The sequence below is a fragment of the Sorex fumeus genome, unplaced genomic scaffold (genome assembly GCF_029834395.1).
Source record: "Sorex fumeus unplaced genomic scaffold, SorFum_2.1 ptg000044l, whole genome shotgun sequence".
NCBI classification, from domain to species: domain Eukaryota; kingdom Metazoa; phylum Chordata; class Mammalia; order Eulipotyphla; family Soricidae; genus Sorex; species Sorex fumeus.
In genome coordinates, this window is record NW_026606101.1 from 49,544,228 (window position 1) to 49,562,088 (window position 17,861).

General features: G+C 42.8%; 1 protein-coding gene across 1 annotated transcript in view; it reads left to right on the plus strand.

Moving 5' to 3' along the window:
• Window positions 1–17,861, plus strand: part of KLHL24 (kelch like family member 24) — a 45,799-nt gene that overhangs the window by 2,845 nt on the left and 25,093 nt on the right. The window contains exon 2 of the mRNA XM_056121429.1: window positions 11,620–12,596. Within this exon, the coding sequence (XP_055977404.1) occupies window positions 11,677–12,596 (920 nt within the window). The 5' untranslated portion in view covers window positions 11,620–11,676. The remainder of the gene's footprint in view (window positions 1–11,619; window positions 12,597–17,861) is intronic.

The window sequence follows — 17,861 nt, forward strand, 5'->3', positions numbered from 1 at the left end:
TGACAGTTTGATGGCATTTTAAAATCCTTATTCTTGGCCAGTAAGAACTCTTGCCTTGCATATATAAGGCCCTGGGTTTGATACTGATTCTCTCCCAAGATAATCTTTATTCTTTCTCCTATTAATAATCCAGCACTCTAATTTTTGTTAATTGATGAGATTGTCACTCTGCCTCAAGCTATCACTCAAGGGCTATAGTTTTTCAGTGTTTGACACTTTTTAAGAATTATATGCTAAGCTGGTGTTTAAAAGTTAATGTCTCAGGGCCAGAGAGGTATACAGACAGGTAAGGTGCTTGCCATTTCCACGGTTGACTGGGTTTTGTCCCCCAGCATCCCATATGGGCCCCCAAGTACCACAACGAGTGAATCCTGAATGCAAAGCCTGGTGTAACCCTGAGCATTGCCAAGTGTGGTCCCAAAACAAAAAGTAAATAATAACAGTTAATAGACTTCACTTATCAATTTCCAAATGTTTTTTCCGGGACTGGGCTATAACTCAGCAATAGAGCTCATGACTTCTACGTGTCAGCATTGCATTCAATCCCCAGTTCCACACCCCCCCCCCAAATTTTTTTTTTCTGTAAAAAAGATGGGTCACTTCTAAGGTCAATAAAAATGTTTGACTTAGAAGAGTTTTTGTGCAGCAAGAAGTGATCCAGAAATAGGGCCAGAGTACAGTGGGTAAGGCATTTGCCTTGTACACGGCCAACCCAGGTTCATACCCTATATGATCCTCTGAACCAGGAGTGACTCCTAAGCACAGAGCCAAAAGTTAGCACTGAGCAGAGATGGATGTGCCCCCCTCTCCCCCTCACCAAAAAAAGGATGATATCAATTGTCAGTAAGTTCCCATGTCAAGTCTCCTGAGGAGCAGGTCAGTTCACTCAGCTTGATATGAGTGTGATGTCTGGTGATTCATACCTTTTCCTTCCTTTGGAGCTTAAGAAATACTCTTTGTCTAAAGTTTAAGGCAAAGGAAAGAAATGCTAAAATGGATTAAAGCAAGGGAAAGAAATGCTGACTGAAGCCCCTGGTAGGACTTGGGGGACTATATGGGATGCCAGGAATCGGACCCCGGTCGGTCATGTGCAAGGCAAACACCTGACCCACCGTACTGTTGCTCAAAACCCTCTCTGACACACTGTTTAAATACCTCTAAATACTTTGTCAGATATCTCTTGTTTCTCTTTCATTAATGTCATGATGTGTTAATAAACATTTGCAGTTCCGGTAGGCAAGGAATAGTTGCTGTAATTCTATAGATAAATGTAAAGCCATAGTTATAGTAGGTAAATATGTTCTCAGTGGGTCCATTAAGAAATTAGAATTAGTGGAACCAGAATGATCATATAGAAGTTAGGTTGTGTGCCTTTTCCCTTGCAGTACCTGGTATCTCGAGCATGGCTGGGGTGCAAATCTGGAGGCCCCTGGACTACTGTGCCAGGGTAACCCTGGTTGTCCCTAAGCAACACCACATCCTCAGACCTTGCATTCACCTGCCAGCCACCTGGCTGGCTCAGAATCACCACAAGTTCCCTCCCCCCCACCCCCCACCCCTGCCTCGTGAACACTGCTTGAGAGCCCCCACCCATAGGAATGTTGGAAATAGCAGCTTAAGACTTAATCAGGAGGTTCAAACTTAGGAAACGGGGTCAGGAACAACTGTTCTTAAGAGTAAAGCTTACTTAAATTGAATTTCTATGTTTTGAGGTGGAAAAAATTTTACTAGGGCTAGGGAAATAGTGTGGTGGTAAGGCGCTTACCCTGCACAGCAGCCTTGATTGACGCCACTCCAGTCCTGAGCACTGCGTATGGTCCCTGAGCAATACCAGGAGTGATCCCTGAGCACAACGCCAGAAGGAAGCTCCAAGTACTGCTGGGTGTGGCCAAGGAAACAGATTAAAGTTTATTAAAGTGGTCACCCACAGGAGAGAGGTATGAATGGATCTTTACTCAGAACATTAACAAATTGCTGTTTATTATAACTGTATAATTTTAAAGTGATTGAGTAGTTTCATTCAGTCAGTAGCTTTTGAGACAATAGGGTGAAAATATCTGCCACAAAACCTAATTGGCTTCATTAACTACTTCGTTAAATATTTTCTAGTTTTTTTAATAAAGGATATACTGTGTTACAGTTTTTCCACTTTCCTTCAGAGTTACTATGTATCTTTAAAGAGTAACCAGTTCTTGGTTTCCCTGGTTTCACTGTATCGGAGTTATCCCCGTTGTTTATCGATTTCCTCCAGCAGGCATTCCTCCTAGCTCTGAGATTTTAGCAAGTGCCACATTGGAGGCTCTTTCAGGGTCAGGAGGATGAGACCCATCATTGTTACTGGCTGGGTTTTGGCATATCGAATACGCCACAGGGAGCTTGCCAGACTCTGCCATACAGGCAGGATACTCTAGGTAGCCTGTCGGGAACCAGTTCTTGGTTTAGTCTTCTTAATTTCTGGGCTCCCCCGTCCCTGGTTCAAGATTAAATTGGAGTACTGTAGAGCCTGGCTTCTAAAATCATGAGTCACCACCCCATATTGCGTTACAGAACTGAATGTGGGGTGAGGAAGTTTTGAAAATCTTTAAAATAAATTTATAATTACTTACTAGTAAATGTTAGCTTTTTTTTTTCTTTTTGGGTCACACCCAAAAAGGGGTTACTCCTGGCTCTGAACTCAGGAATTACTATTGGCGATGCTTGGGGGACCATATGGGATTCTGAGAATCAAACCCGAATTGGCCGCAAACACCCTACCCACTGTACTGTCGCTCCAGCAGATGTTAGCTTGTATATGTCTATTTGACTGGCGTCCTGTAAACATTTCTCAGGTGGATATTGAATATAAGCAGGAAAGGCTTAAGATGTCCTTGTGTGGAGCAGATCTGCACTCAGGTATTGCTGCAACTTGTGGGGACCACAGCATTGTCTTGGGTTAAGACATATGCCTTGTATACTGCTTGTGGACTATCAGCAGTGATCTCTAAGCTGCTACAAACCAAGGAGTGTGTGTGTGTGTGTGTGTGTGTGTGTGTGTGTGTGTGTGTGTGTGTATGTGTGTATAATTAATAGGTTTGGACAGTCTGTATAGATCATCTGCGTAAGTAAGATTAAAAGATTACTGGAGCAATAGCACAGCGGGTAGGGCGTTTGCCTTGCATGTGGCTGACTCGGGTTCGATTCCCAGCATCCCATATGGTCCCCTGAGCACTGCCAGGGGTAATTCCTGAGCGCAGAGCCAGGAGTAACCCCTGTGCATCACCAGGTGTGACCCAAAAAGCAAAAAAAAAAAAAAAAAATTACTGTTTTCTCCTTAGACATTCAGTAAGAGTTACTGCAGGATATGTGTGACTTTTCATTACCCCCATAATGTTGACACAAAGATTTGTTTACTTACCTCAAGAAACCTTAAAGCAGAACCAGGGAGATAGTTCAAAGGGCTGGAGTACATGCTGTGAATGAAGGAGCCCCAGGTTTGATCCCTGGCACCACATGGTCCCCACAGCACCACCAGGTATGGTATACTATACCTCCCCCAAAAGAAAGAAAGAAATTTGTTTGTATTTTGTTTTGTTTGGGGGCCATATCTGGTGAGGCTCAGGGGTTACTCTTGGCTCTGCACTAAGAAATCACTCACGGACCATGTGGATGCCAGGATCAAACCCAGGTTGACTGCATGTTAAGCAAGTGCCCTTCCCAGTTTCCCACCTCTTCAGCTCCCAAAAGAAACCTAATACAGGATAAAAGCATCAAGTGAATAGATTGCTTAAAATTAGGAATCCCCCCCTTATATATAAAATAAATTTACATATAAAACAAAGTAATTTGCTTTAAGGTATTATGCTGTAATGTTCTTCTATGCAGAAGCAAACTAGTCAGAAACTGGAATCTTCTAAAATAAATTTAAATCATATTAGTGACGTATTCGATATGCCAAACACAGTAACAACAAAGTCTCCAATGGAGACATTACTGGGCCCGCGCGAGCAAATATTAGTCATTAATGGCAATTAAATATGAAATGCATTGTATCTGATATATATGCTGATTTTCACCATTTATTTTAGGTGAAGTTAAAACAGCACAAAATTGGCAGGGGTGCGCACACCTGGCTATGCCCAGGGCTCACTTCTGGCTTAGTGATAGAGATCACTCCGGGTGGGGCTTGGGGGGACCATATGGGTTGCTGGTGATAGAACTTGGGTCAGCCTTATACAGGCTAGCATTTTACTTGCTGTGCTATAATTCCAGCCACTAACAAAAATATTTTGACTAGAACTTTGATTAAGCAAGTGCTAGCTAAAATGGGGATGTATTTATTATAATATCTGCAAATTTTCTAAGCAGGGCCCAGAGAAATAATACAAAAAATAAGGTGCTTGTCAACCCAGATTCTGTTCCCAGCACCATATATGGTCCTGCAATCATCAACCCCTCAGCACAGAGCCAGGAATAATCCCTGAGCATTACCAGGTGTGGTCCCAAAACAGACAAAAATCCTCTAAGCGTTGTTTTTTGGTTTCACCTAAGGCATTTTTCTTCCTTTATTAATTTTTTGTAATGTTCTTTTAAATTTTGTTTCATTTTCCTTTAATCCATTTTCTCTTTAGCAAGTCTGAAAGAGAACAGATGCATTCTCATGGTCATAAAAGGCCGCGTCTTGATCATTTTCATTAGAAATATTTACTCCTTTCTGTGATGTATACCTCAAACATAGCATTTTATTTTACTCTTGACAGTGCCAGGAATCAAACCCAGGGCCTAACATGTGCAAGGCTTAGCCATATCCCTGACCCTCAAAACATTTCAATCTGCTTAGTAAGCAGTTGTCTGCAACTTACAAATTTAGCAAGCTAAAAATAAGCCCTAGATTAACCTTAACCAAAAAGTCTTGGTTAAGAACAGCCTTTTCTGGTGAAAGTGCAGCTGTTAGAGTAAATCACCCAAAGTAATAATGGGGAGGAAGAAGTGGGGGACTAGTTTTTCTATGAAATCGTGTGATGTAGCAGCCAGTCTTGACATGACCGTCTGAGAACTTGCTTCCACTCACCTACATAGAATGTTCAGTCAGTGTATTTTTTTTCTGGCACAAACAGTTCCCCCTTATTTTAGTTAGAAATACCTACTTATTTACCACCCCACCCACTCCCAGCCTAGGAACAACATTCTTAGATATCCTGCCAATTTTTAGAACAGTTCAACCCGTAATTTTATGTTTCCTTTGCATGTGAGGTCAGTCATGAAGCTATATTAGATATGATATAGGAGATCTGATACAGCTTTTTTTTTTTACATTTTTAACCATGGCTAGTTAAAAATGAACCAAAATACTTTGTGTAAAACTGGAAAGTAAAAGGCTCATAAATGACATCAAAGATCAAAAGATAACACTTTGGGGCTAGAGCGATAGCACAGCAGGTAGGGCATTTGCCTTGCACGCAGCCGACCCAGGTTCAATTCCCAGCATCCCATATGGTCCCCCAAGCACCACCAGGAGTAATTCCTGAGTGCAGGATCTAGGAGTAACCCCTGTGCATCGCCGGGTATAACCCAAAAAGGGGAAAAAATTATAATGCTTTGAAATGCAGTGCATTTCTCTTCCAGAACCCTCCTGTGCTAATCATTGACCGTGTCACCAGGAGGAAGAATATCTGTTGGTGCTATTGTGAGGACAGACGGACTCATGGGAGACTTCTTAGACAGTTCAGAGAAGATCAGGTATAGCCTAAAAGCCAGATAGACACTGTTGGAAAGGATATAGCCTAGATCAGTGGGACGTGGAGCAGTAAACAAATAACTTATTGCTGTTGCATCCTTTGTACCAGGTAATTCTGTACTTGTTCTAGTCCAGGATTTTCAGTTTGACGTTGTGTAGAGCAGTGGAGGCTTCTTTTTAGTCAGCTATCAGGTAACCAGTTATGAGAATAAGGGGTAGGAGGGGAGACAAAAAAAAAAAAGCACAAAAAGACTTAAAACTCATATGAAGTTTTATCTGAGTTCACTCAATATGTTATATACAAATTTCTGTAACAGTAATACCGATCATTGAAGAAAGCAAAGTGTCTTTAATTTAATCTTCCCTATTTGCCCATTTCAACTGAAAGTGAAATTCTTAGTTCTTCAGTATGCTATTTTGTTTAGTCTTCTGAACACGTTTTCATTTTAAGCATTGAGAAAATTGAAAATGAGTGGCATCAGAAGACTCAACTGCTTTCAACTGCTGCTGCCAGTAATTTTAGCACCACACTCACTTGACTTTGTTGAACCTGAAATGCAATAAGGATTTAAAAATCAAGTTTATTAGGAAAATAACTTCTTGATTTTAGAAGTTGACCTGTGAAATGAAAAAAAAAAGGAAGTTGACTTGTGACAAATTCAACCATAATTTGAATTTAGACTAGTAAAACATTAAGATTAAAATGAGTTATAGACTCCATAGCACTAGTTATGCTTATAGCATGAACAGTTCTTAAAGTTGAATGTTATTTATAACATTGTATGCTTTGAACTTTTTGTTATTTCAACAAGAGAAAGTCAACAGTAGTAATATCTCTTCTCGGGAGAATGAATGGTTTTCTGTGTGTTGAGCTGTAATTGAGATAACTTCAAATTAAAAGCATATATGGTATATGGCTACTATCCATATATCAGAGTTAGAATTTGGAAGCAATGCATTGTAAGTGAATAGCCTTATTGTTCCTTTGTTTGCGAGGCCAGACTCAGCTGAACTCAGAGCTTACTCTGCACTCAGGGATCACTCCTACAGGGGCTGAGGGGCCAGATGGGATACTGGGCATTGGACCCAGTTTTGGCCATGTTAAGGCAAACAGCTTATACCCTCTACTATCTTTCCAAATACACCTTTCCTAATTATATTCAAAAGCAAAACAATATCTCAGCAGCAATATCTTACATCTCTGTGAAATGCAGGCTTAGTGAATATCCAGACAGTGGTGAACTAGCAGTAACTATATGCTGCTGCTGAAAATGATGGAGTGAGAAAGTCAAGTGAATTCATGGAGGAAGCTGACAATAGGTGGAAATGCCTAGTGAATATTTGAATATAGGGTGATTGAGGATTTTTTTTTTTTGCTAATTATATCACACACACACACAAAATAAAAACCTTTAAAAATAGGATGACTGGGCTGGAGCGATAGCATAGTGGGTAGGGTGTTTGCCTAAAAATAGGATGATTTTGGGGCTGGAGCGATAGTACAGCGGGTAGGGCATTTGCCTTGCACATGGCTGACCCAAGTTTGATTTCCAGCATCCCATATGGTCTCCCGAGCACCGCTAGGAGTAATTTCTGAGTGAAGAGCCAGGAGTAACTCCTAAGCATCACCGGGTGTGACCCAAAAAATAAAAATAAAATAAAATAAAAATAGGGTGATTTGGAATCAGATGTACAGTATAGCAAATAGGATGCTTGCCTTGCATGCGGCCAACCTGGGTTCAATCCCCAGCACCCGATATGGTCTCCCTAGCCCACCAAGACTTATCTCTGAGTGCAAGGCAAGGAGTAAGCCATGAGCACCACCAGATGTGGTGTCCCTCCAAAAACAAAAAACAAAAAAAATAATAAAATGGGGTGACTAATATGTAAGAGAATATATAAAATAGAATCTTAAATTAAGAGGACTAACTCTCAAGTCTCAATTTCATTCATGGCTGGTGATGGCATACTGTATTGTCTTGCTTTTGTTTTTGTTTCTGGAGTTCTTAAGCTTTCTCTTTTTATTTATGTGTTTTCTTTTGGGGCCTTTTCCCAGCAATGCTCAGGGGTTACTTGTGACCATTTGGAATGCCAGGATGGAACCTGCATCCACCATGTGCAAAGCAAACTCCCTACCCGCTGAACTATTGCTCTGCCCCTTCTTAAACTTTCTTTTGTTGCTGGAGTTAGGCCAAAATGTGTGACTGTGGAAATATTCTAAGGAGAATCTGAGAACGTGAGAAATGGACTATGTGTGAGATTTTGAGGGTGTGGAAATAGTTTCTCTGAGTTCTTAGCCCCAATTTCAAATACATTTGGATCACATATCAAGTTAGGGAAATGTGAAATGAGAGTAGGAGTCAAAGAATCCCCTTAAAAACTAATTCCAGGGGCTGGAGTGATAGCACAGCGGTAGGGCATTTGCCTTGCACGTGGCCGACCCGGGTTCGATTCCCAGCATCCCATATGGTCCCCCGAGCACTGCCAGAAGTAATTCCTGGATGCAGAGCTAGGAATAACCCCTGAACACTGCTGGGTGTGACCCAAACAGGAAAAAAAAATTAAATTTCAAGACTGTTGTCTTTCAACAAGTGTTTCTGTCTGTTCCTTATTCATAGCTATTTCTGAGGAATGTTTTGAGAACTTTTCTTACTGGCAGAAGATAGCAGGACTTAGATAATATGTGTTTAAAAGCTATAAAATCAAATTATGACATACTTACAGTGAACATTTTGAGGCAAATAGAGAAAAAAACATATTGATGTTCTGACTTCCCTTTTTTCTGCCTATAAAAGATCTCACATGTAAAATATCTACTCTCCAAAACAAAGGAATAGACGGAATTGGACAATGACAAACCCTGATTCTCAGATTACAAAACCAATTAATGATATGGAAGGCAGGAAGATGACGTCTGACCAGAGGTGATAAAAGGACAGTGGTGGAGGGTCATGGTCACTTGGGTGCAGTAACTTTGTACATTAGTACCATAAACTCGCACTCTTGCGATCATGTTACCTGAATCATAGGCTAAAGATGTTTGAACTGTTTTACAGTTGGAGAGAGTACAGGGTTAGTTCCTTGCCTTGCACACAGCTTACCTGGCTCAGTCCCTGGCACCACAACAGGAGCAACAGGAGCAGCCCTGAGCACTGAATCAGGAGTAGTCTCCAAGAACTGCTGGATGTGGCAGAAAAAAAACCACATAAATGAATAAACAAAATGCCCATCAGTATGTTCTTCGTGATCTGATTTTTCACTTACTATCTGGTTCATGACATCTATAGTAAAGTAAGTAAAGTAAAGGCCCTCCCGTTGATCATCGATTTGCTCAAGCGGGCCCAGTAACGTCTCCATTGGAGACTTTGTTGTTACTGTGTCTGGCATATCGAATACTCTCGGTAGATCATTAAATTGTCTACTAATGTTAAATGCGACCTTTTATTGTCTAGTTTTCATTCTCAGAGAACCGAGCAGGCTACCGAAAGTATCCTTCCCGCATATATGCCTGACTGGGAATACCTGTAAAGGTGATTAGAGGCTGCCCCAAACGCCTTCATCCCTCTCGGAGAGCCTAGCAAGCTATTAAGAGTATCCCACCCGCATGGCAGAGCCTGGCAAGCTCCCCGTGGCATATTCGATATGCTGAAAACAGTCACAATGATGGCCCTCATCCCCCTGACTCTGAAAGAGCCCCCAATATGCCCTTGGGCTACACTTGCACGTGTCAGGGACAAATGGAAACATTACTGGCGCCTGCTTCAGCAAATAGATAAACAATGGGAAGACAGTGATACAGTGATACTAATGTTAAAAAGTTTTGTTTTTATTTTTCCCCTCCCTGCAGTTGCCAGCTGTGGGGGCTGCACACTTGGAACTGTTTTCTGTTTACAGCATTGAGCATCTCTGTCCATAAACCTTTTCCCCTTATCTGTGTTATGCCCTTGGGATAGGTTGCAGACAGGGACTCCAAATATCCTTAAAACAATAAATATCTTTCAATACTACTGACGGAGCTGAATTTCTCTCTAGAAACACCATCTTATGATAATAACCACTTATATAAGAATTTTAAATGTAGTTAAATTCTTTGTCTTACAACTATTTTTTTTTTAATTTGGGACGTTGGTTTACAATGCCATTGATTACAGAGTTTAAGGTAGTGTTCTTTTTTTTAATTTTATTTTTATAAAGTTGTTCACAATAATTTATTATATTCAATATTCCAACACCAATCCCACCACCATTACACCTTCTCACCACCATTATTTCAAATTTTCCTAATAACCAATCATGCCTACCCCAATAGCAGTCCCTAACTAATTTATTTTGTGTTGCTTGTTATGAATAACTTGATAAAAATGATCAAAAAAGTTTCCCTAGAAGAAAGTGTGTGAAGATTGTTGCATTTTACCCTGGAGTCACTAAACCTTTGTATAAGAGATTACTAAGATGTTGTTACATGTTGAGCATTCTGTGCTACTATATATACGTATATATATGTGTGTATATATATATATATGTATATATAGATTGATTGATTGAGATCAGTTTCCTTCTACTATACACTCCATCCAATGTGGTATACTACTCGTGGTATATCACTGTTGTAGATTATGAAATGTCACACGACCACTGCAGGAATTCTAAAATTTTAAATAGGGGTGATACAACTGGAGTTAAATTTTTAATTGGTTGGTGACTTTGGGATCCAGAGCCATCTCTGCAGCTTGTTGATCTCTTCCAAGATTTATTTGTGAGTTTCTGGATCATGGCCATTAATGAGCTTATATATGGCACCAGAGGCAATTCTTTGGCATGACCGCCAGGCTCCCAGAAGAACGGGGAGATAGAGGAAGTCCCTCATTCCCAACTCCATGAGAGCCTGGAGATTTTGATCACAAAACCTGGAGATTTCAACAGATTCACTCGTGGATGAGGCTCATCCCGAGTCAGGCAGTGTTCTAACTGTAAACCTACCGCTAGTGGCAACTGTCTCTCCTCATCAAACTCCTTTTTTATTTAAATTTACTTATTATGTGGGCACTGAAGGGATAGTATAGTGGTTAGGGCGCTTGCTTTGCACACAGCTGATGTTGGTTCAATCCCCAGAAACCCATATGGTTCCCTGAGCACCACCAGGAATAATTCCTGAGTACAGAGCCAGGAGTAACCCCCTGAGCATGGCTGGATGTGGCCCAAACATCAAAAAACCAAAACAAAGTAAATTTACATGTAGTTTGGGACACCTAGTTATTCTAGGCTCCTTTGGTTTTGATATACGTATTTCCTTACGGCTGCAGTGCTAGAATTTTCATGCCCAATGTCTTTATGCTATTGCCAGTCCCCTCCTCATCGCTCACCACCTCATCGCCACATTTCTCCTTCCTTGGCATTCTCATTTCTATAATCCAGGGTCAAGAGTTTGCCGCCATTTGATACTTTCTGATCCCTTTGTCTTGTCACTTTGTATCCCACAGCTCAGTGAGAATAGCCAGTAACTTTTCCTCCTCCCTCTGACTTACTTGGCTTAATATGATGCCCCTCAGTTCCCTCCAGGTTGCAGCAAACTGCATGATTTCATCTTTCCTCATGGCTGCGGGGTATCCGTTGTATATCGATCCTGACTCCCGGCATTCTGTCTTTAGTGTCCGTGGAGGAAATCCAGCTGTGCAGAGGGTCTCTATAATTCACAGAGCACAGGGTAGCTTTGCAGCTAGGGGTGGGGCTGAGGGGAGTTCCCCAAATATTCTAATCATGCAGATTCTTACCCATTTTTATTAACGTTAACCTTCTCCGTCCTTCATAAAATGTCTCATTCTGTTTCGTTGTAGAGTTACAGGTATGACTAAAGCCTATACTTTGCATACTGAATTTTTCACATATTGATTTCTTTTTAACTTTAGCCTCATAAAGAAGATCCCCATCATTTCTCAACAATCATATAGCCACCCGATGTAACAATGGTACTAATATTGGGACGAAGACTAAACAGAGAGGATCTTGGGGTGCGTGATTCCCCAGCAACTAAGCGCAAAGTGTTTGAAATGGACCCGAAATCTCTGACAGGTCATGAGTTTTTTGACTTCTCCTCAGGATCATCCCACGCCGAAAACATTCTGCAGATCTTTAATGAATTCCGAGATAGCCGCCTCTTCACAGATGTCATCATTTGCGTGGAAGGGAAAGAATTTCCATGCCACCGTGCCGTTCTCTCGGCCTGTAGCAGCTACTTCAGAGCGATGTTCTGTAACGACCACCGGGAAAGCCGAGAGATGCTGGTGGAGATCAACGGTATCTTGGCCGAGGCCATGGAGTGTTTCTTACAGTACGTCTACACAGGCAAGGTGAAGATCACGACTGAGAACGTCCAGTATCTCTTTGAGACGTCGAGCCTCTTCCAGATCAGTGTTCTCCGGGACGCATGTGCCAAGTTCCTGGAGGAGCAGCTCGACCCGTGCAATTGCTTGGGGATCCAGCGCTTCGCAGACACCCACTCACTCAAGACCCTCTTCACCAAGTGCAAGACGTTCGCCTTGCAGACTTTCGAGGATGTGTCCCAGCACGAGGAGTTCCTGGAGCTCGACAAGGACGAGCTCATCGATTACATCTGCAGCGACGAACTGGTGATCGGCAAAGAGGAGATGGTCTTCGAGGCCGTGATGCGCTGGGTCTACCGCGCCGTGGACCTGAGGCGGCCGCTGCTGCACGAGCTGCTGACGCATGTCAGGCTCCCTCTGCTGCATCCCAACTACTTTGTGCAGACCGTTGAGGTGGACCAATTGATCCAGAACTCTCCCGAGTGCTATCAGCTGTTGCACGAGGCACGGCGATACCACATCCTCGGAAATGAAATGATGTCTCCACGCACGCGGCCTCGGAGGTAAGACTAGCAAATTCATTGGTGGCAGTGTCGTTCACAGAACATTTTTTTAAATGTTTTTAACCTCCTGAATATAGTAGCGTAGTCATTTGTGTATAATTTAAGATTGACGTTGGGCCTGGAGCGATAGTACAGCAAGTAGGGCATTTGCCTTGCACACGGCCAACCTGGGTTCCATTTCCAGCATCCCATCTGGTCCCCCAAGAATCACCAGGAGTAATTCCTTAGTGCAGAGCCAGGAGTAACCCCTGTGCATCGCTGGGTGTGACCCAAAAAGAAAAAAAAAGATTTATGTTGGATTGTATTATCCCTTAAAATGACTCTCCCATTCAAGACTGAATTCAGTAATAGCTTTCAGTGATGGCTTTTTGTGATGAAGAATCTTTGCATGACCCCTTGTGTTTCTACCAATTTCTCTTGATTTTTTTAGGGTTCCAGAATATTCCACTTTTCTTGTCTTTGGATGTATAGTAACCAAAGACTTTTGTAGACCTTACTTCAATAGCCCACCTTTTCTTACTTTAAAAAAAAATGCATATTCACAGACTAACCTTTCCTAACAGGCAACATGAAATAAGGTTGAAGGAAGTAAGTTGGTATGTTTGAGTAAATTCTCAGATGCAATGTCCAACCCTTAGATTTTATCAGTCACAACCTTAAGATGTTTCCTGGTGGAGGTCGGAGAGATAGCACAGCCAAGAGGGCGTTTGCCTTACATGAGACCCACCAAGGTTCAATTCATGCCATCCCATATGGTCCCCCATGTACTGCCAGGAGTGATTCTAAGTACAGAGCCAGGAGTAACCTTGAATGTTTCTTGTTTATAAAGACTACATTATTATAGGGAATTTGGAATTTTTATGTTTAAAGGTAGAAATTCAAAGGAGCCACATATATATGTGTGTGTATGTGTGTGTGTGTGTATTTGTATATATGTTAAGATGACTTGCTTCTATAGAACACCTATAGATAACCTACAGAAAATATGCAGGCCTTAATAATAAGAAGACTACTAAACGTTCTTCAGCAGGGCTATTGTAATACTGTCATTAAATTATTTTTATTTTCATTAATTTTTTTGCCTGTTTTGGGAACACACTGCTCAGTGCTGGGGTACTATTCCCAACTTGTCCCTCTAGTACTTAGGGGGCAGGCAGTGCTGGGGATCAACCTGAGCTCCCTCATACAAGAGCAGGCACTCCAGACTTTGACATGTCTCCACAGCCCCTAAAGAATTTTTTTTTCTTTTTGGTTTCTGGGGCCACACCCAGCAGTGCTCAGGGGTTGCTCCTGGCTCTGTGCTCAGGGATTATTCCTTGCGTTGCTCAGGCCTGGGGATACGTGCAGTGCCAAGGACCACACTAGAGTGGGCTGCACGCAGAGCAAGCACCTTAACCCGTGTACTATCTCTGGCCCCTAAATAATGCTTGAGGGGCCACACCCTGCAGCACTTGGGGCTTACTCCTGGATCTGCACTCAGGGATTATTCCTGGTCGGGTTCAGGGGACCATACGAGGTCCTGGGGATCTAACCTAGGTTAGTTGCACGCAAAGCAAGAGCCTTACCCCCTCTCCAAGCTCCCTGGTTCCCTAGAGAATATTTTCAATACTTTTTTCTAGCAAAGCTAATTTTCTTTTTGTTTGGGGCCCTATCCGGTGGAGCTCGGGGACTTTTCCTGTCACAGTGCTTGAAGGCCACTCCCAGCAGTAACCATGTGGTGGGCATCGACCCAGGCCTCCCACCCATATAAAGTGAGCACTCTAGCTTTTGATCCATCTCCTCAGCCCCACCTGTGCTCTTTTTTGGTTTGGTTTTGGGCCACACCCCGCTGAACTCAGGGGTTGCTCCTGGCTCAGTACTCAAGGATCATTCCTGGTGGTGCTCAGGAGACCATGTGAAATGCCAAGGATCAAACCCAGGTTGACTGTGTGCAAGGCAAGAGCACTACCCGCTGTACTATCACTCCTGCCCCTAAATGTAACATCTTAGCCATTCTTTTTTTGGCATACTGTTCATTAGTTTAGAGACTATTCACACTGTTGTGAAACTAATACCCTTTTTATTTTCCCATTCCATCTCAGTTTATGATGGCATATCTCAAGTGGTATTTTTTTGTTTTGACTTGGAAAGTAATTAAAATTCAGAGTTAATGTCTTGAGAATTTACAGTAGTTTGTAACAGGACTTAATATTTCCTCATATAAAATGAATGATGATAATAGTGCTGATTTCCAGATTTTGCCATTGAAACAGCTGAATGCAATTATACTTAACAGTACTTTGCCTGGGTGAAAAGTGATACATAGAAAGTGCTTAAAATTGGGGCTGGAACAATAGCACCAGTAGGGCATTCGCCTTGCATGCGACCGACCCGGGTTCGATTCCCAGCATCCCATATGGTCCCCCAAGCACCGCCAGGAGTAATTCCTGAGTGCAGAACTGCGACTGACCCGGGTTCGATTCCCAGCATCCCATATGGTCCCCCAAGCACCGCCAGGAGTAATTCCTGAGTGCAGAGCTAGGAGTAACCCCTGCACATTGCCGGGTGTGACCCAAAAACACATACACACACAAAAAAAGGAAAAAAGTGCTTAAAATTTTAGCATTTATTTATATGGTATATGTGTGTCTGGCCCACTCTTTACAGTATGAACTTTTTATCAATAAGAACCAATATTGGGGGGCTGGAGCGATAGCACAGTGGATAGGGCATTTGCCTTGCACGCGGCTGACCCAGGTTCGATTCCCAGCATCCCACATGGTCTCCCAAGGACTGCTAGGAGTAATTCTTGAGTGAAGAGCCAGGAGTAACCCCTGTGTATCGCTGGGTGTGACCCAAAAAGCAAAAAAAAAAAAAAAAAAACCCAATATTGGGTAACTCGTTGCAAAATATTTATGTAGCGCTGAAGAGATAGTGCAAGGTAAAGCACTTGCCACTTGCCATGCACGTGGTCAACTTCAGCTCTGTCCCCAGCACCCCTTGTGGTCCCCCAAGCATCGCAAGGAGCAAACCCTGAGCACAAATTCTGGAGTAGCCCCTGAGCACCACCATATGTGACCCAAAACCAAAAAATTGTATATATATATATATATATATGTACATAAATACAGCACAACCGTAGGGCATTTGCCTTGCATGCAGCCATCCGGCCGAGCCGGGTTCGATTCTTCTGCCCCTCTAGGAGAGCCCGGCAAGTTACCGAGAGTATCTCGCCTGCACGGCAGAGCCTGGCAAGCTCCCCATGACGTGTTCGATATGCCAAACAGTAACAACAGAGTCTCACAGTGGAGACGTTATTGGGCCCGCTCCAGCAAATTGATGAACAATGGGAGGAACAGTGTCACACAGATAGTGACAGTACAGAAATATTTGTATATAAATGTGATGTTTTATTGAGGCTTAAGTTTTTCTTTAAAGATCTCATTCAATTGTTTATAAGAAGAAGCCAACATGGCCAACCCGAGTTCGATTCCTCCGCCCCTCTCGGAGAGCCCGGCAAGCTACCGAGAGTATCTCGCCCGCACGGCAGAGCCTGGCAAGCTCCCCGTGACGTATTCGATATGCCATACACAGTAACAACAAGTCTCACGATGGAGATGTTACTGGGCCCGCTCGAGCAAATCGATGAACAACAGGAGGACTGACCGACCGATTTTAACCCTAACTTTTTAAAGGACAAAATTTTAGTTTATTCTGTAAGTTTATGGATAACTTTGTTTTCCTTTAAGAGGCATGGACAAATGTGGAAAGAATGAAGAGATGACTCAATGGACTGGGGCGCATGCCTTGTATGTGGGAGGCCTGGGTTCAAATCCTGACACCCTGAGCTCTCCTGGGTGGCCCCTGACATCACAGCAGCTCAGTAAACCCCAGGCCTTGACTTGAACCTGGCGGGTCGGGTGTTGTGCGGGGTGGCTCCCGGACTCCCGAGCACTGCTCCCCCCCCACCACAGAAACTAAAAGCCTAAAAGTCCTAAATGTAAAAATGAAGATACGCTAAACAGCTTTGGAGCTGCCCCACATTTTCTGGACGTTCAGTCTCCCCCAAGTGGAAATTGTACTTTTTCCTGGAGTCTCCTTCTAACAAACTTTGTGGCCTGGATCCATTAGGGCTAATAATTACCTCTCCCACATGCCTCCTGGGGTTAAAATAGGAGCCAAATGGTATACGTTGTAAAACCAAAATTAGTCCTTTGTTAGTAATATTATAGAGGTGTAATATTACTTGTCTTTTCCCAATGACCCTGAAAGAGCCTCCAACCATTGGGAATAGACGAGTAAGAAGAGACTGCTAAAATCTCAGGGCTGGGAGAAATAAAGACGCTTCTGGCGCCCGCTCGAGAAATTCGACGATCAACGGGATGACAGTGACAGTGATTATAGAGGTGTAACCCAATGCAATCAGATTGCAGCTTAAAGGTAATTAGACTTCAATCATTAATAGATTTCTTCAAGCAATTAATTTACAACAAAACTTTTTTCCATCCAGCTTGGTGCGAGGCACAGGGGTCACAAGGTTTTACCTGGCCCCTGTGCTCCCTAGCTCCCTGGCTTCTAGGTCTGACGTTTATTTGACCTTTTTGTTTGTTTCAGGCCCATACCTAGCAGTGCTCAGAGTAGTACTCCCTCATTAGTGCTCAGGGTTGCTCCCAGCAGTGATTGGGGACCATGTGGCATCAGGGACTGAACACAAGTTTCTGTAATAGCCTGATTTGGTTTGTGTTTGTTAGATCAAACCCAGGGGCTTATATGTACAAGGCTTACATGTACAATTCTCCACCCCAGGGGTCCGTCCTGTCCCTGGTCCTTTTATTCTATTTTATTGGTTTTGGGGCCACACCCAGTGATGCTCAGGGATTGCTCCTGGCTCTGCACTCAGGAAACACTCACAGCGGTGCTCAGGGGACCAACCATACGGATGCCAGGGACTGAACCCAGGCCAGCCGTGTGCAAGGCAAGTGCCTTTGCTGTGATGTGCCAACTCTCCAACCCTGATCCCCTAGCTCTTTGAAGAGAAACCTTATTTTGAAGGGACGGGTGTTGAAACATTATATGACTGAAACCAAATCATGAACAACTTTGTAACTGTAACTTCCTTTGGAGGAAAAAGCAACCTTAAAAAACTATTAGTTTTATTGCATTTGTAGGCAATAGGCTATCATAAGCTTAACAGCAAGTACTTATTTTATGAGAGATTATGTGAGGACTCTAAGAACGAACCTTTTATTTTACCACTCTGTCATTACCTTTGCCCCCAAGGGTGGT